The 21,373-nt window shown below is 40.9% G+C and overlaps 1 protein-coding gene across 1 annotated transcript; it reads left to right on the top strand.

Moving 5' to 3' along the window:
- The first annotated feature begins 1,082 nt into the window (after positions 1–1,082).
- LOC147731613 (uncharacterized) lies at positions 1,083–17,301 on the top strand. The gene is made up of 5 exons (XM_086954222.1): positions 1,083–1,385; positions 6,134–6,169; positions 12,397–12,834; positions 15,361–15,576; positions 17,017–17,301. Exons 3-5 carry the CDS (start codon positions 12,397–12,399, stop codon positions 17,299–17,301), a joined length of 939 nt encoding a protein of 312 aa, XP_086810348.1. The 5' UTR covers positions 1,083–1,385; positions 6,134–6,169.
- The last annotated feature ends 4,072 nt before the right edge of the window (positions 17,302–21,373 follow it).

Below are 21,373 nucleotides of genomic sequence, written 5' to 3'. Positions count from 1 at the left end.
ACACAACTTTGATGGCAAATAAATCAGCTCCGAACATTTCGCCACACCTATCGCTACATTAATCTATTGGCAAACAAAATCATCGGACATCTTTTTCATTCTCACACTGTATTTCTATGGTGACACTCACACATTAATGGAGGCATCTGCAGCAATGTCCTGTCTTTTCATACTAAACATAAACGCCACAACTTTGAGCCTGTATATTACAAGACTTACATTAAGGGACGCACCCGCAGCGAAATTCTGTATTTACAACACGTACACACACAGCCAAAATTCCCATAGTATTTAAAAATACACACAGACACATGTAAGGGCCACTTACGCAGCAATGTTCACTATTTTCATACTGAAACGGAAAACACAACTTTTATGGCAAATATTGCATCCGCCCTTTGACCCGTTCAGCACCACACCTGTCTTTCCATTTATTTTTTGCCAAACAAAATTATCCACCATCTTTCTCATTCACCCACTTTTTTTTAACGTTGCCACACACACATTAATGGACGCATCCGCGGCAATTTTCAGTATTTTCATACTAAACCTAAACGGCACAACTTCGAGCCACTATATTACAAGAGTTGTATGTTTTTAAGTGAAACTTTGTATACTTTTGATGCTTTATATATGCCATTTTTAAGTGTAACTTCGAGCAGACAGTTGAAGTCCAATTACACTAACGTAAATAAAAAAAGGCCCTTTGCTATGTGAGTTCCGAGCAAATTCTTATATGGCCTTAAGGGAGTTGCCCAGTGAAGTCTACTGGCGCGCCTATGTCGAAACTCCATCTGCATACACATTCAAACATTCACACTTCCAAGTCGCGCACATCAGCTAGTGTGACTTTTCCTTGGGGCAAGGGAAGGACTAAAAGCTTTGATCCTTTCTTAAACACAAAAAGAAAAAAAAGATTCTTGCATCGTTACCCCCTATTTAAGCAGAGGGACGGGTCACTTTAAGTCATACTCTCTTTTTACCAGCGAGGACAGAACTTCGACTTACAGAACGGCGCTGAACTTGCTGCTATCGACCAACAGCCACTGAAAAATTACGGCATTCAATCTTAGAACGTAAGTGCATGCAAGTGTTATTTCTATACATCTAAGGGACAGTATTGATATTTTTAGTTGCGTTTATTAGAACTGTTACTATATCAACATTGCACCTGTGTTAAATTATTCTGCGACATGTGTGTTTGCAAATCTTCATTTTCTATGGTAATACTTAGCAAAAGACTACGTAATTTCTAAAACAGGTCATACCTTGGTTTAAAACAACAGATACATATTGTTTATTTTTTGTTATCTCTTGTAGGTTATTGGTACGCTTTCAACATTTCCTTGATAGGGGGAAAGAAACTGCGCACCAACATATATCATGTAAGTACAGCCAACTGTTCACTCTTCTACACAATTTTTACTTCCGTTCCTAACACTCCGACGTGGGGGCAGGGTCAGTGGTTAAGGGTCGGGTCGACAGCAACAACATAAAACTGACCATGAGGTTATTCACAGTACCCTGGAGGCGAAGTGTTCGTGCACTGAGCCCTCCCGGCATACACATAATTTTGTCGCTCTCTTTCTCTCTTCGTCTCCCTCACTCTCTATAGCACACTAATCACACACACCCTGTCACATTAGGCAAAACACTGCATCTTACACTAATCACACACAGCCTGTCACATTAGGCAAAACAATGACTGCCACCCTTATACAACACGTGCAACTCCTACGCAATGTAACATCATGTCACTTTGCCACTACAGCAACAAACTTTCAGTCAGAACTTCTAATTGCACAGTAATTTGCATGTAAACAGGCAACACTTTACAACATTTACGCACAATGCATTAATTCGTTGCTTTACTTGCAGTTAGTAATCCAAGTTACAAGCTGACACACAGAAACAGCCACTCGTACAACTACTAGTATTACATTTTCACAAGCACACATCCAATAACACATTAGCCTGGATTAGCTGCCTACCCAAAAAAAAAATTGACCGTACACTTACTACACTATTCACAGGCACATTGGAACATTAGGGGGAATAGTACAGTCATAATCCGTTCTCAACACTTCGCCACACCACAACAAACTTTTCATACACACAATACACTATCAAGGGGAATTTCGCAAACACCCTCTATTACCTGGGTACTCACAATCTTTCAAGCAGGTGAAAAATGTACTGTTTACTTTGTGTACAACGACCGCATTGGTGGGGGCAATGTTAGTTGTCAAGGGTCGTGGCGACAGCAACAACATTAAAATGACCATGAGGTTAAGCACAGGACCCTGCAGCCGAAGGCTTCGTGCGCTGAGCCCTCCCGGCATACACATAATTTTATCGCTCTCTTTCTCTTTCGGTCTCCCTACATCTCTATAGCTCTCTCTCCCTCTCTATAGCTCCCCCTCCCTCTCTCCTGTCTTCCTCTGTTTCACTCTAACTGTGTTCCTCCCTCTGTCTCACTCCCCCTCTTTTCTTACACCTCTCTCCCTCCCTCTCCGTCTCCCTCCCTATCACCCTTCATCTCACTCCCTTTCTCTTCCTCTCCCTCCATTTCCCTTCCTTTCCCTAACTTTCCCTTCCTCTCTGTCTTTGTACATAACTCTCCATTTGTCTCCCATTTACTCCCTCTCTATCTTTCTACATTACTTGCACATTAACTGGTTACACCAACACTTTGCCACACCACAACTAAATTTTCATACACACATTCCACGAACAAGGACACTTTCACACACACACTCTATTACATGCCTACTCACAATCTTTCTCTCAGGGGCAAAATTTAATGTTTACTTAGTGTCCAATGACCGCATCGGTGGGGGCAGGGTGAGTGGTTAAGGCTCGGGGCGACAGCAACAACATAAAACTGTCCATGATGTTATTCACAGTACCCTGCAGCCGAAGGCTTCGTGCACTGAGCCCTCCCGGCATAGACATAATTTTTCGCTCTCTTTCTCTCTTCGTCTCCCTACCTCTCTATAGCACACTCATCACACACACCCTGTCACATTAGGCAAAACACTGCATCTTACACTAATCACACACAGCCTGTCACATTAGGCAAAACACTGACTGCCACCCTTATACAACACGTGCAACTCCTACGCAATGTAACATCATAGCACTTCGCCACTACAGCACCAAACTTTCAGTCAAAAGTTCTAATTGAACATTAAATTGCACGTAAACAGGCAACACTTTACAAGATTTACGCACAATGCATTCATTCGTTGCTTTACTTGCACAGTTAGTAATCCAAGTTACAAGCTGACACACAGAAACAGCCACTCGTACAACTACTAGTATTACATTTTCACAAGCACACATCCAATAACATATTAGCCAGGATTAGCTGCCTACCCCAAAAAATAATGCACCTTACACTTACTACACTATTCACAGGCACATTGGAACATTAGGGCGAATAGCACAGTCAGAATCCGTTCTCAACACTTCGCCACACCACAACAAAGTTTTCATACACTCAATCCACTATCAAGGGGACTTTCGCCCACCCCCTCTATTACATGGCTACTCACAATCTTTCAAGCAGGTTAAAAATGTACTGTTTACTTTGTGTACAAGGACCCCATTGGTGGGGGCAATGTTAGTTGTCAAGGATCGGGGCGACAGCAACAATATTAAACTGACCATGAGCTTAATCACAGGACCCTGCAGCCTAAGGCTTCGTGCACTGAGCCCTCCCGGCATACACATAACTTTCTCGCTCTCTTTCTCTTTCGGTCTCCCTACATCTCTATAGCTCTCTCTCCCTCTCTATAGCTCCCCCTCCCTCTCTCCTATCTTCCTCTGTTTCACTCTAACTGTGTTCCTCCCTCTGTCTCACTCCCCCTTTTTTCTTCCTCCTCTCTCCCTCCCTCTCCGTCTCCGTCCCTATCACCCTGCATCTCACTCCCTTTCTCTTCCTCTCCCTCCATTTCCCTTCCTTTCCCTAACTTTCCCTTCCTCTCTGTCTTTGTACATAACTCTCCATTTGTCTACCATTTACTCCCTCTCTATCTTTCTACATTACTTGCACACTAACTGTGTACACTTTCAATATTACACGCACACCGCATTCATTTCATTTTCATATTCAATACAATATAGGAAGTAATCTAAGTTACACGATGACACACACACACATTTTTCAGGACGTCTCGCACTATTAACTCTTCACGCACACACTCACTCCCTCTCCATCCCCAACAACAATTCCAAGCCAGAATTAGCTGCCTACCCAAAAAAAAATTGCCCATACACTTACTACACTAGTCACAGGCACATTACAACATTAGGGGGAATAGTACAGTCATAATCCGTTCGCAACACTTCGCCACACCACAACAAATTTTTCATACACACAATCCACTATCAAGGGGACTTTCGCTAACAACCTCTGTTACATGGCTAATCACAATCTTTCAAGCAGGTGAAAAATGTACCGTTTACTTTGTGTCCAAGGACCGCATCGGTGGGGGCAGGGTTAGTTGTTAAGGGTCGGGGCAACAGCAACAACATTAAACTGACCATGAGGTTAATCACAGGACCCTGCAGCCGAAGGCTTCGTGCACTGAGCCCTCCCGGCATACACATAATTTTCGCGCTCTCTTTCTCTTTCGGACTCCCTACATCTCTATAGCTCTCTCTCCCTCTCTATAGCTACCCCTCCCTCTCTCCCATCTTCCTCTCTTTCACTCTAACTGTGTTCCTCCCTCTGTCTCACTCCCACTTTTTTCTTCCTCCTCTCTCCCTCCCTCTCCGTCTCCCTCCCTATCACCCTGCATCTCACTCCCTTTCTCTTCCTCTCCCTCCATTTCCCTTCCTTTCCCTAACTTTCCCTTCCTTTCTGTCTTTGTACATAACTCTCCATTTGTCTCCCATTTACTCCCTCTCTATCTTTCTACATTACTTCCACAGTAACTGGGTACACCAACACTTCGCCACACCACAACAAAATTTTCATACACACATTCCACGAACAAGGACACTTTCACACACACACTCTATTACATGCCTACTCACAATCTTTCTCTCAGGGGCAAAATGTAATGTTTACTTAGTGTCCAATGACCGCATCGGTGGGGGCAGGGTCAGTGGTTAAGGCTTGGGGTGACAGCAACAACATAAAACTGAGCATCACTAGCCCTCAACACCTCACACACACACCCTCAACACTTCTCCTTCAACTCCTCACTCACCCTCACTCTCACTCAACACTTCAACACCTCAGCCTCACTCACCCTCAACACCTCACTCACCCACAACACCTCATTCCCACTCACCCACACTCAGCCTCATCCTTACTCACCCTCAGCTTCTCACCATCACTCACCCTCAATCTCTAAGCCTAATCTACCTTCACTCACCCTCAACCCCTCACCCTCACTCACTCACACCATCCTCACTCACCCTCATGCTCACTCACCCTCATGCTCACTCACCCTCATGCTCACTCACCCTCATGCTCACTCACCATCAAACCGTCACCCTCACTCACCCTCACCCTCACCCTCACTCACCCTCATCCCCTCCCCCTCACTCACCCTCACCCTCACCCTCACCACCTCACCTCAACAACAATCAACACCTCACCCTCACACTCACACCCTCAACATTTCATCCTCATTCACCCTCAACCCCTCACCTACACTCACCCTCTCTCTCCTTCTCTAGCTCCCCCTCCCTCTCTCTTGCCTTCCTCTTTCTCACTCTAACTTTGTTAATCCCTCTGTCTCCCTCTCCCTCTCTCTCCCTCCCTCCATCCCCGTCTCACTTCCTATCACTCTCCCTCTCACTCCCTTTACCTTCCTCACACCTCATCCATTCTCTGATTCAATGCAACACATAACACACACACACACATTTTTTAACGTCTCTCAGTATTAACTTTTCACGCACTCACTCACTCTCTCTCTGTCCCCCTTTTCCTCCCACTCCCTCTCTCTCCCTCTATCATCTCACCCTGCCTGTGTGCCAGCCGTGGCACATACACTCACAGCAGCACTAGAGCTCTTAACAGGTCTTTAAAAGACTATTTACATGCTAATGTGTCTTTTATGGCAAAAATTCGGAGAAATATATTCTAAACAATATGTTTTTTTTCAACTTTCAGATTATTCAAACAACAACAAAAGAAACAGAAGTTAAGGTAAATACTACTTTGCCACTTCGTTTAAAAATTGTTAAAAGTTCATACCTTACAGTCCCCTAAAAAAATTTTTCGTTCACAAACCTTCTCAATTTACATTTGTTGATAACAACATTTCAGTATAACTTTGAAGATGCAGAAATGCTTAAAAGCAAGTTACCATCAAGGGAATAGCAAATTTAATAGCAAATCACAAGGTAAGCAATGCTTACCAAATAGTGCTTTTGCTGTCTTGCACAATTTATGCAAGCCAGTAACTACTTGGAACTCTAATGATCTGCATTATATAATGGACCGTGGGGACGCTTTATATCTCCAAATGCATTCTATTAACAAAGAAACACTTATGCATCCAGATGACCTGCCAAGGTATATAGACCACAATCAAGAGATATATTCACTTTTGCTACGGAATGCTTACTACGGTGATGTCCTTAAACGTTTTGATAAAGCCTACCCAGATATTAGCACAGCATTAAATGTTACTATTAAGAAGCACTGTGGTGTTCTACTTTGTATGAATGTTTATGTAATAGCTATTTTCAAACATATGCAATCATACTTTGTATTTGATTCACATAGTAGGGACCATGAAGGCATGCCTCATTCAAACGGAACATGTGTTACAATTGCATTTAATTCGTTTGAAGGGCTAATTCAATATGTTATGAAACTAGCATATAACTTAAAACATCAGGCTGAGCAATGTGTCCAATTTGAATTAACACCAATAGATATAAAAGTCATTCAAAGAAAATCCTTTACAAAAGCACTTACTGTGCACAAAAAAAATAGCCAACTGCCGCAAGAAAGAAAAATTTGGGTACATACTACTGAATGTACTCCTAATCAGACGATAACATCAACATCAATGTCTTCTGATCATTTACAGAATACAAGTAAGGGAGGGAATAGCAATAGCAATCATTTACCACAATTACCAGGTAATAGTAAAGCTATCCAGGGAACAAATAAACAGTCTCGGAAAAGAAAAAGGGATTCAAGTACATGTCCAACTACAGTTGTACAAAGAAAAAAAATTAATACAGCTGAAGAAGACATTACCAACAGTCAACTAAGTGCTACTGATAATAACATACCCATCTTCACGCAGGGCCAAAGACAGAAACGAGGTAAACAAATCCATACAATCATTCGCAAATTCCACCGGGAAATATTGCATGGCCCAGAGTACATTTGTACTCTTTGCAATCAACTGTGGCATAAACAAACGTTGCTAAATATACGCAGTGTTAGCCAATCCGAAATTTTCAACAAGTGTAACATTAGTAACAAGAAAACAACTTTTATTTGTAAGACTTGCTATTATTACATTCGCAAAAACAAAATACCACCATGTTCAATTGTAAATGGCATGGGCTTCCCAAATGTACCAGTTGAATTAGAATTATATGATTTAGAAGAAAGATTAGTTTCACCTAGGATACCATTCTTACAAATTCGGAGTCTGCCACGCGGTTTTCAAAAATCATTATCAGGTGCAGTAGTTAATGTACCTGCAGATGTTATGACAACTGTTACAATTTTACCAAGGCAAATTAATGACGCCATGACAATCCCAGTGAAATTAAAAAGGAAATTAATCTATAAATCATATACACATTATGAGAATATTAGACCAAATACTGTAAAAAAGGCAGCTACATGGCTAGCGAAAAATAGTCGAATGTTTAATGAATATGGTGTTACCATTAACCCTGACTGGGAGTATATACCTCCAGAAATAGAATCTCACAATGAGACTTCTGAAACAAACAATTCATCTGATAGTTCGGACAACATAGAAGCTGGAAATTTGGATACTATGTTAACAAATGAAACTATTACTAGTAATTCGCTGAATGTGTTAAGTTTCGCTCCAGCTGAACATAACACGCCAAGAGGTTTATATGAGGATAAAGATTCAGAGTTTTTGGCTTTCCCTACTATTTTTTGTGGTGAACGAAGACCTAACAATAAGGAAAGACACATACCGGTACATTATAGTACTATTTGCCAAGCAGAGTTAAGGAGTTATGATAGAAGAGTCGCTAAATCTATTACTAATGTCTTTTTTAAACTGAAGAAATTACATATTAAGCAGATCCATGGTAAAATCAACATTTCCATCAGAAAACATTTTACAGATGGGAATAAAATAACTGCTAAAGACATTAAATGTAATATTGCCAATGTTTTACAGTTCAATGAGGGGTACAAAGTATTAAAAACTATACGCAGTTCACCTCCATATTGGGAAGGTTGCAAAAAAGATATTTTTGCTATGATAAGGCAACTTGGCATTCCCACTTTCTTTTTGACATTATCTGCTGCAGAAACAAAATGGCACCATTTAATAAATATACTATTGAGAGTTAGAAACTTACAGGAATGTACAGAGGAAGAATTCTTAAACATGTCTTGGGAAACTAAAAGTAAATTAATACAAGAAGATCCAATAACATGTGCAAGACAGTTTGACTATCAAGTTAGGAAATTCTTTAATTGTGTTTTGCTGAATGGCACTAATCCAATTGGGGAAATAGTAGACTACTTTTACAGAGTCGAATTCCAACAGAGAGGTTCTCCACATATACATGCATTACTCTGGGTAAACAAAGCACCATTGTATGGTGTTTCACCACAAAGCACCATTGTATGGTGTTTCACCAGTGGAAGAAGTCAATAGCTTTATTGACAAATATATCACTTGTCATAAGTCTGAAAACCCTGTTTTACAACCGTTAATAAATCTACAAAGGCATGGTCACACCAAAAATTGCAGACGTAAACAGCAACGGACATGCAAATATCAATATCCCAAATATCCAATGTCAAGAACGCTCATATTAGAGCCATTAACACTGGAGGAGACAAATAACCAATGGCAAGATAATATGAAAATAATACATGAAGCTATGAATAATACTACTTTTAATACACTTTCTTTTGAGGAATTTTTGGACTTCATTAAAATGGATGATAAAGAATATATTACTTCTATACAAACTAGCTTACAAAAAACTACTATTTTTTTAAAAAGAACACCAGCCGAATGCTTCATCAATAACTACAATAGTACTCTTTTAGAAGCTTGGCGAGCAAATATAGACTTGCAGTTTATACTAGACCCTTATGCTTGTGCAGTCTATATTATCTCATATATCAGTAAATCGCAAAGAGGAATTAGCAAACTTCTAGCGCAAGCTGCTAAAGAGGTACCAAGCAATAGTAATATCAAAGATCAACTTAAACACATAGGGAACAAATTCCTCAACTGCACAGAAATTAGTGCTCAAGAAGCAGCATATCTAATTCTTCAAATACCATTACGGAAAAGCTCACGATCATTTGTATTTATTAATACTAGCCGTCCAGAGAAAAGAACTTATTTAATGCGTGATATCGAAACTATTAATAACTTGCCCGAAAATTCCACTGACATTCAATGTGAAAATATTATTATTAAGTACTGCAAACGGCCACAATCATTAGAGATGTGCACGTTAGCAGACTATGCGGCTAATTTCAACTATGTGAAGAAAAAAACACATGGGAAAGAAATAAATGATTGCGAAGATTTACTTGCAGAACAAAACTTTTACAGCTCAGATGAGGAAGAATTAGAAATAGAATGTAGTGACGGAAATAAACAACAGAAACATAATTATGATTATGCTTTAAATAAGCGCAGACAAGGGAAAATAATACGCTTTTGCAGATTTAGCAAAAATAATGAACCGGAAGAGTATTATAGAGAAATATTAATGTTGCACTATCCATGGAGGGAAGAAGAAAAAATACTAATCAACAAGGAAACTTACTATGATAGGTATCTGGAAGTTAAAACATTTGTTGACACACAACTAAAAATCTATAACAAACAGCATGGTGAACTTACAAACATTATTCATGAACAGTCTCATGAAAATGTCATTTCACCTCCTCTATCACCAACTGTGAATATACAGACAGAAGACCAAAATCCAGAACATAATAATAGATATGATTTGGCTCTAGATTTAGGAATTAGAACTACAACTGAAGAACAAAGATCAACTAACGTTCTTTTACCCAATGAAAAATACCAACAACTTATGCAAAACTTAACGGAAGAACAACTTAACTTTGTTTACCATCACTTGCATTGGTTTAAAACTACTAGCACTCCATGCTATACTTTTTGCACTGGAGGGGCTGGTGTTGGGAAAAGTTTTGTAATATCTGCACTTTATCAAACTTTACTACGCTACTATAACACTAAGGCCGGTGAAAATCCGGATAATGTTTATATCTTACTTACTGCTCCAACAGGAAAGGCTGCCCATAATATTAATGGCAAAACACTGCATAGCACTTTCAAAATACCTGTGTCGCAAAGTTTGTCTTATAAACAACTGAGTCATGAACATAGAACTGCTCTACAAATGGAAATGATGCATGTTAGAGTTGTTATTATTGATGAAATTTCAATGGTAGGCCACAATATGTTGAATTTTATACATAACAGGCTTCAAGAAATTAAATCATCTAATGAACCATTTGGAGGAATTTCTATTTTAGCCATTGGTGACTTTTACCAATTAAAACCTGTATTTGACAGATACATTTTTCAGGATTCGACACAAATGTATGGTCCTTTAAGTGCTAACTTGTGGAAAGAACATTTTAAAATTTTTGAATTAACAAAAATTATGCGCCAAAAAGAAGATCTACAATTTGCTGAATTACTAAACAGATTGAGAGAAGGCAAGCATACTGAAGAAGATATTTCACAAATTAAGCAAAGGGAAATACAACCTGATGAGACTTTATTAGAAACAATTCCATATATCATGTCAACTAATCTAGAAGTTAATGAAATTAACAAAAAGGTTTTAGAACAACATTGCAAAGATTATCCTGTCTACATAACAGTAGCAAGCGATACTGTTAGTTCTGATTTGTCTGAAAGTGTGAAAAAAACGATTCTTAAGCAACTGCCCAAAGATCCACAGAAAACAATGGGCCTTTCACATACATTACACATTGCCTTACAACTTCGTTATGATTTAAGTTGCAATGTGGATGTCAATGATGGTTTAACAAATGGCGCAACTGGTGTTGTACAATTAGTAGAATTGATTAACAATACACCTATTATTGTTTGGTTGTTATTTGACAATCCCACTATAGGAGAAACAACCAGACAACAATATAAACACTTATTTCATTCACAAACACAAAATACATGGACACCAATACATGCTATAGCTAGACATTTCCAATACACTAAGAAATTTATTACCATTATACGGAAGCAATTTCCTTTACGCCAAGCATCAGCACGCACTATACATCGCACACAAGGTGCAACTCTTGAACCACTTTATATACACTTTAATAACAGCAAGATTCATCATTTGCATTATGTTGCTATTAGCAGGGCAAAATCAATACAAAATGTCTATGTACACAATTTTGATGAACGTAAAATTGTAGTACATCCACAAGTTAATGAGGAAATGCACAGATTAAGGACAGAAATGCCACTTGAAATACATATCCCACAGTTACATACATACAGTGCACATTTCAATATCATTGCACACAATATAAGATCACTACAGAAAAATTTTTCATCTATGGTAGCGGATAGGAATATATTACAAGCAGACATTATTTGCTTAACTGAGATCAACACTACAAGAAATGCTACAGCTAATGATTTCAGTATAGAACAATATCATCACATTATATTTGATAAATTTCATACATACAACACAAACCATGGAATGATTATGTACTACAAAAAAGATTTATTTATATTGCCTATTTATGAGACACTTGAAGGGATAGACATTTTACATTTTACTCTACAGATTGATAACACAGATTACCTTATTATTATTTTATACAAACCACCCCTAAAAAGTATAACTTCTCTTTTTGATTTCATCACTAATATTACGGATTTTTACCCCATGCACAAATTGATTATTATAGGGGATTTCAATGTGGATGTATCTCAAACAAATGCAAACAGCAAGCAATTACTTGGATTCTTTGAAACAAAATTACAATGTCAACAACTCATTAACAGTTACACAACTAACTACCAATCCATTTTAGATCATATATATACAAATGACCAACTACACAACTATGGTACTTTAGAATGCTATTACAGTGATCATAAACCAATATGGGTTTGTATTTAACATGTTATATCACATTTTCTATTTCAGATGATGTCTATTGAAGAAATAATGAACATTAATACTGATGACAACAAACCATACCAGAAACCAATAAGAGTTAATGTCATCAGCTGCTCAGGGAAAACTACGTACAAAAATGCTAAACAAGAGCAGAAAATTTTATTCCATTTGGCTTTAGCAGATAAAACTGGAACAATTAAATGTACTTGTTACCAAGAAAATTTATATGAGCAAACGAAAATAAACTGTGGACTACTGATACGGAACTTTATTCTCAAAAACAAAACAATTTTAATTACAAAACAAACTAAAGTAACCAAATTTCCCGCAATGACAATCGAGGAGGGCCTGATCCAACAAGCAAACAACATTTTGCATCCGCCTGCACCATCGGCTTCTCCCATCAAGGAAATAAAACGGGCAAGTCTAAAAAGCCTGATGACCGTTTCAGGGACAATAATTGCCGTAAGTATGAACACAAACATGTTATCATGTCAACTAAAAAAAAATATTGTCTTGCAGTGGAAGAGTTGGACTTATTAGGATTGTAAATGACATATCTTATGTATTTGTGCTTTTTCGAAATTGCAAGTATAAATAGTCTGACGACTGTTTCAGGGACAATATGTGCCAGATGTATCAACACAAACATGTCATCATGTCTAGTACAAAAATGCATAGTTGGCTTACACACAAATTACACATTTAGGGGCCCGGTGTAGGTAGCCCTTTAGCGATCCCAATCGGCCAAAAAAAAAAGATTTTGGCCCGTTTCACATCGGTAAAGGGCTATTGAGATGTAGGGGCACATTTTAGGTAACTTTAGCAAATCTGTTTATTAACCAAAACGGTAGATTTACAGATTCAATAAAATTAACTGAAATGTAATGTAGGTAGGCAATGTACCTTCTGTACATGGCTTACACAATCGGTATTTTACCATGGAATACAAATCCAGGGTAAAATACCTATGGCATGTGACAGGCAGACCTGCCCTTACAGCAGGTATGCTTGCCACATGGCACCTGTGCCTTTTTTGCCGGTGCAGGAGGGTGTCAAAGTGACACCACCTGCACCCTTCATAATTCTTTAATTACAGATTCAGTAAATACCGATTCGGTAATGCCTAATCATTCCTATGTCCTTCAAAACCCATATGAATTAATGCGCATTACCTATTCGCTATTTACCGATTTGGTAATTAAAGATTTGTTAAGGATTCTGTAATGAATCCAGATGTTGGTACCTACATACAAAAATGGGATTTACCTACATCGGGCCCTTAGGAACATCACGGACAACATCAAAAAAGCTTGCATTAGACACTCTTTCACACTCTTTCACACTATGTATAAAGGGATAGTTTTGAGATATATAATATGTGAGTACTTTGGGGTATATTACAAATTCAAGTACTCTCCACAATGACAATTTTTACTAAAAAAAAATTGCACTATGGTAGAAAGTATGTTCATTTGGGTCGTGAAATATAATACATTATATTACCAGTGATACAATGCACTACTACTATGTTTTTTTACTGTCACTATTTTGTAGAATTGTTCTTTTTGGGTTTACCAAAAGTACACAAATACTGTCTTTACATCAATGCCTCACCCTCAGTCAACATCACTCACCCTCAACACCCAACTCTCACTCTCACTCAACACCTCACCCTCAACAATTCAATTTTAATGCCTCACTCACCCTCAATCTCACTCAGCCGAGATCACCCTCAACACCTCCTCCTCACTCAGCCTCAATCACCCTCACTAGCCCTCAACACCTCCCACTCTAAAACTCTACCCTTCTCCCTCAAATACTCACTCACTCTCACTCAACACCTCAACACCTCAGCCTCACAATCAACATCAATGACTCACCCTCACTTAGCATCATCCTTACTCACCCTCAACTTCTCACCCTCAATAACTCTCAACACCTCACCCTCATTCACACACAACACCTCACACTCAACAATTCACCCTTAATGCCTCACTCAGCCTTAATCTCAATCACCCTCAATCACCCTCAACACCTCTCACTCAATCACCCTCACTCACCCTCACTCGCCCTCAACACCTCCCCCTCAAAAAGTCAACACTTCTCACTCAACTCCTCAGTCACCCTCACTCAACACCTCAACACCTCAGCCTCAACATCAACACCTCACCCTCACTCAATTAATCACCCTCACTCACCCACACTCACACTCATCCTTACTCACCTTCAACTTCTCACATTCAATCTTTCAGCCTCAACACTCCCTCACTCTCACTCACCCTCAACGCCTCCCCCTAACTCTGCCTCACTCACACTCACCCTCACGTAACACATCGTCCTCACTCACCCTCAACCCCACCCTCACTCACCACCTCAACCTCAATAACTCACCCTCACCCACACCCTCACTCATGTCATCAGGTCTACTAAAAATATGCATACTTGCCTTACTCAGCCTCACTCACACTCACGCTCATCGTTACTCACCCTCAACTTCTCACCCTCACTCACCTTCAAACTCTCACCCTCACCCTCTCACCCTCACCCACCCTCATTTACATTCAACCTCACCCTCACGTAACACCTCATCCTCACTCACCCTCACTCCCCATCAACTCCTCACACTCAACACCTCACCATCACACTCACTCATGTCATCATGTCTACTTAAAAAATGCATAGTTCACTTACACACACATTACACCTTTAGTAACTTCAAAAACTAACTGGACACATTTTTGATTATGCACTCTTCACACATAGTAGCAAGTACAACTTTTGAAAAATATAAGATGCCAGTGCTTTGGTGTATACTACAAAAAAAAGTACTATGTACAAGGCCATTTTTTACAAGAAACATTTCAATCTTTTAGAAAGGAGGTTCATTTGGGTCGTTAAATATGATACATTATATAGCCTTTCAGACAATGCACTAGTAATATCTGTTTTTACAATCACTATTTAATAGAATGCTTTCTTTTTGTGTAGGAAGAGGACGCAAAAACGGTGTTTATCAATGGGCAAGATACCCCACTCAAATCCATTACAATAAAAGATGCAACTGATGATATAAAAGTGACACTGTGGAGAGAAGCGTCACTATTTAAAATACATCTTGGGAAATATGTGACCCTGACTCATGTCACTGTACATGAATTCAATTGCCAAAAAATATTGAATACAACGCGCCATAGCAAAATGGAGGTAAGCACAACGAACAAACAAAGTTTTGCAATTATCTCTTTTCAGCCACTCTTGGAATTGCACCCAGTCTTGCCCTTTCACCCACTCTGCCCCTTCCACCCACTCTGGACATTTTACCCACTCTGGACATTTCAGCCACTTGGGACCTTTCGCCCATTCGGGAGCTTTCACCCACTCGGGAGCTTTCACCCACTCGGAACCTTTCAACAACTCTGGCTCTTTCACACACTCTAGGCCTATCACTCAATCTAGACTTATCACCCACTCTAGACTTATCACCCACTCTCATACTCACTCACCCTCAACAACTCACCATCAACACCTCACCCTCATACTCACTCACCCTCAACTCTTCACGCTCATTCACCCTCACTCACCGTCAACACACTATCACATTACAACAACAAACAAATACTTACCACCACAGCAACACTTAACTCACCCTCAACACCTCACCCTTAACTCCTCACTCAACCTCAATCTCAATCATCATCAATCACCTTCAACATCTCACACTCAACACCACTCTCATACTCACTCACCCTCACAACATCACCCTCATTTACCCTCACTTACCGTCAACACACTATCACACTACAACTACAAAAAAACACTTACCACCACAACAACACTTCACTCACCCTAAACACCTCACCCTTAACTCCTCACACTCACTCATCCTCAATCACCCTCAACACCTCACCCTCACTCACCCTCAACGCCTCAGCCACACTCACCCTGACACTCAGCTTCTCACCCTCAGCCTCAACACCTCACTCTCACTCACACTCAACGGCTCACCCTCAGTCAATCTCAACACATCACTCAACATCACTCTCACTCATCCTCAATCACACTCAACACCTCACTCTCAACACCTCACTCACCCTCAGCCCCTCACCCTCACTCACTCTCAACTCCTCACCCTCACTCATCCTCACTCACCCTCAACACCTCCCCCTCATTCTCACTCACTCTCACTCTCACTCACCCTCATACTCACTCACCCTCAACACACTATCACACTACAACCACACCAAAACTTAGCACCACTACACCACTTCAATCACGCTCAAAACATCCCCATCAGCCCCTTACTTACCCTCACTCTCACTCATCCTCAAACACTAACTCACCCTCAATCTCACTCACCCTCAACGCCTCACCCTCACTCACCCTCAACATCTCACCCTCACTCACCCTCAACACACTATGACACTACAACCACACAAAAAAATTATTACCACCACCTATCACCCAGTCTCGACCTATCACCCACTCAAACTCTATCAACAACTGGGACCCTTTCACCTACTCAGTCCATTTCACCCAATGTGTCCCTTTCAACAACTCTGTCCCTTTCAACCACTATAGGCCTTACACAAAAAATAAAGTATACACATTTTAAAAATAATTATTGCTTTTCTTTACTCTCAACAGGTAACAGCCCCACCAGAGGAAAAGATGGACATTCTAATTTATGGTGTTGAAAGCTCTACTGAGCAAACAAGTATCATCACAATAAAAGTGACAAACACAGACGAATTGCAATCGATGCCCATCGAAAACGAGATCTTAATTAAATGGTTTATGTTAGATGAGGACGTTGAGAACATCGGAGATGCCCTTGTCCATTTTTTGCCACAAATTTTTGAAGTTGTCTTTTGTAATGGGCAAATCATAAAGATTCTTAAAGAAAAAGACGATGAAATATGTTCAGAGTAAATTTTGCATGTTGCCAGGATATCTTTTTTTTGTACAAAGTTAAACAATAAATATTTGTGTTTTTTTATAAAAAATAAACAAGTGTGTAATACAAATTTTACTACTTCTATGGTGATTTTTTCTATTCGAAAGGCAAATTATAACTAAGACACTCCATTTATACAACATAGTCACACCCACATACAAGATTTAGCCAATCCATTTGACATTAGAAAAACATATACAAATTACACATACTTTGTAGCTTACACGCACTACAGTATTAGGTATGAATGAGACTGTTGAGCTAAAGACGCCTGTGCTGGTGCTGAGTTATGCTGTGTTGTTGAGCAATGTTACTGTGGGGGGCCGAATGTTAAGGTGGTATTGATGCGTGTTCCATTGGTGGACATCACAAATTAGGTTGTTGGGAGAAGTGCAACTGTTGTTGGAATGAGTTATGCTGTGGTGGTAATAGTTGAACACTAACACAGCACAACTCATCATCAACACTTCACAACTACAGCATTAGGAAGCACCTCAGTAACAACACTCATCAACACACCAACATCACTCTACACCACCGCAACAGCATCATTCTACCACAACAACATACACAAATACAAACACACTTTACAATAACGAGTCACACATGCAAAACACTCACATTTGTCAATAACACCCTCTCTCACACTCACTCACCCTCAACTCATCACCCACCCTGAATTACACTCACTCACCCTCAACACCTCACACTCACTCTCCCTCAACACCTCATCCTCACTCACCCTCAACACATCACCATCAGCCTCAAACATCTTCACTCACCATCAACACCTCACCCTCACTCACCCTCCACCCTGCACCCTCAAACACTCAATCACCCTCGCTCTCAACACCTCTCCCTCAACGCCTCACCCTTAACCCCTCACTCACCCTCAACGCCTCACCAACACTCACCCTCAGCCCCTCACCCTCACCTACAACACGTCACTCTCACTCACCCTCAACACCTCACCCTCAACAACTCACCATCAACACATCACTCACCCTCACTCTCACTCATCCTCAATACTCTCAACACCTCACCCTCAATACCTCACTCACCCTCAGTACCTCAGCCTCACTCACCCTCAACTCCTCACCCTCAACACCTCACCCACACTCATCCTCACTCACCCTCAAAAACTCACCATCAACACCTCACCCTCATACTCACTCACCCTCAACACCTCATCCTCATTTACCCTCACTCACCGTCAACACACTATCACACTACAACAACAAACAAATACTTACCAACACAGCAACACTTCACTCACCCTCACTTCACTCACCCTCAACACCTCACCCTTAACTCCTCACTCACCCTCAATCTCAATCATCATCAATCACCCTCTACACCTCACACTCAACAAATCACTCTCATACTCACTCACCCTCACTCACCCTCACTCACACTCAAAACATCACCCTCATTCACCCTCACTCATCGTCAACACACTATCACACTACAACTATAAACAAACACTTACCACAACAGCAACACTTCACTCACCCTAAACAACTCACCCTTTACTCCTCACTCACACTCACTCTCACTCATCAACAATAACGCTCAACACCTCACCCTCACTCAGCCTCAACGCCTCACCCACACTCACACCCTCACCCTCAGAACCTCACTCTCTATCATCCTCAATGCCTCACCCTCAACGCCTCACCCACTCACCCTCAGCTCTTCACCCTCAGCCTCAACACCTCACCCTCACTCACCATCAATGCCTCACCCTCAGTCAACATCAACACATCACACACCCTCACTATCACTCATCCTCAATCGCACTCAACACCTCACCCTCAACACCTCACTCACCCTCAGCCTCTCACCCTCACTCACCCTCAATTCCTCACCCTCACTCATCCTCACTCACCATCAACAACTCCCCCTCATTCTCACTCACTCTCACCCTCACTCACCCTCATACTCACTCACCCTCAACACACTATCACACTACAAACACACACAATGCCTCACCCTCAACGCCTCACCCACACTCACCCTCAGCCTCAACACCTCACCCTCACTCACCCTCAACGCCTCACCCTAAGTCAATCTCAACACATCACTCACCCACACTATCACTCATCCTCAATCACACTCAACACCTCACCCTCAACACCTCACTCACCCTCATCCTCTCACCCTCACTCACCCTCAACTCCTCACCCTCACTCACCATCAACACCTCACCCTCAGTCTCACTCACTCTCACCCTCACTCACCCTCAACACACTATCACACTACAACAACACACAAACAATTACCACCACAACACCACTTCAATCACGCACAACACCTCCCCATCAACACCTTCCTTGCTCTCACTCTCACTCAGCCTCAATCACCCTCAACACCTCACCCTCACTCCCCCTCAACGCCTCACTCACCCTCATAGCCTCACCCACCCTCAACACCTCACACTAACTCACCCTCAATCTCACTCACCCTCAACGCCTCACCCTCACTCAGCCTCAACACCTCACCCTCACTCACCCTCAACACACTATCACACTACAACCACACAAAAAAACAATTACCACAACAACACCACTCATCACAACTGCAGCAAACTAAACTCATACAATCAAAACATGTACCCTTTTAACAGTCACACACACAACATCTATCAATGGCCACTTTCAACAAGCATACACACACAACAGTCATCGGTACTGCACTACTATGTCTAAATGAGACTGTTGGTGTGCAAAATACGGATGTGGAAGTGCAGAGTAATGCAGTGTAGTTGCTCAATGGTAATGTGGGGCTGCAGAAAGATAAAGTGGTATTGCTGCATGTTGCATTCGGGGACATCAGTGATGCCATTGTTGCGAGAAGTGCAACTGTTGTGGTGCAAAGTTATGCTGTGGTGGTAATTATTAAACATCAACACAGCACCACTCACCACTAGCACAGAACAACACATCACAACTACAGCATTACTAAGCACCACACACTCACATGCCCACACACTCACACACCACCACCCTCACACACATCCACACTCACACACTATCACACATCCTCGCACACCCACTCACATTCTCAATAAGCCTCATAGCCTCACGCTCGCCAGCAAACACTCACCCTCACACCGTCACCCTCACACCATCATCCTCTCACCCTGAACACCTCACCCTCACTCACCATCAACACACTATCACACTACAACTACACACAAACACTTACAACAACAGCACCACTCATTACCACTACAGCATTACACATCAGACAAACTACATACAATCCAAACATGTGCGCTTTTAACAGGCACACACACTATTAGCTAGCAATGGACACTTTCACAAGCCGTACACACACAACAGTCATCAGTGCATCGTTTCACCATGAAAACACCCACACAAACAGCCATCAAGCCACGCTTTCAACAGTCACACACACCAACTGCCCAAAGTGCACACTGTACAAGAACTTTTGGTACGTTGCACACACAATCACAGCAATACAAGCATGCTTTGGTGCTGTACAGTACTGCAGTTCTATATCTAAATGAGACTGGGGGAGTTCTAAATACAGCTCTACTGCCAAAGACTGATGATCTCATGTTGCTCAATTGTAGTGTGGGGGTGCCGAATGTTAATAATGTGCTATTGCTGGCAAAATGGACATAAGGGAGGCCGTGCAAGAGGAAATTAATACACACAAGGCAAGTGCGACCGCAAAACACGTACGGGAAAACGAAACTCGAACCATGTCAAACAATAAAACGAAATAGCAGCCATTGTTAACATACAAAACACACTCAAATGAGAGGAGCCAGACAGGAATTACGTGCTAGCAATGCAAGACCGAAAAGAATCATTACAGTAACATCACGAAAAGGAAATGCATCAACAAATGTATAAAAACTCACAAAGGCACTCTTTCATAATAAGGCAATAAAATTGTCATTACCTGTCGATCGTAGCAGCTCATTCCCTGAAATGAAGAAATTAGAAAAGAAACACAGAAACAAAAAAAAACATACACAGTGCATACATAATACTTTTAAGTACAAAAGCCAACAAA

Source organism: Lissotriton vulgaris, chromosome 2_1 (assembly GCF_964263255.1).
Source record: "Lissotriton vulgaris chromosome 2_1, aLisVul1.2, whole genome shotgun sequence".
NCBI lineage: Eukaryota > Metazoa > Chordata > Amphibia > Caudata > Salamandridae > Lissotriton > Lissotriton vulgaris.
This window is presented reverse-complemented; position numbering and strand designations above follow the sequence as displayed.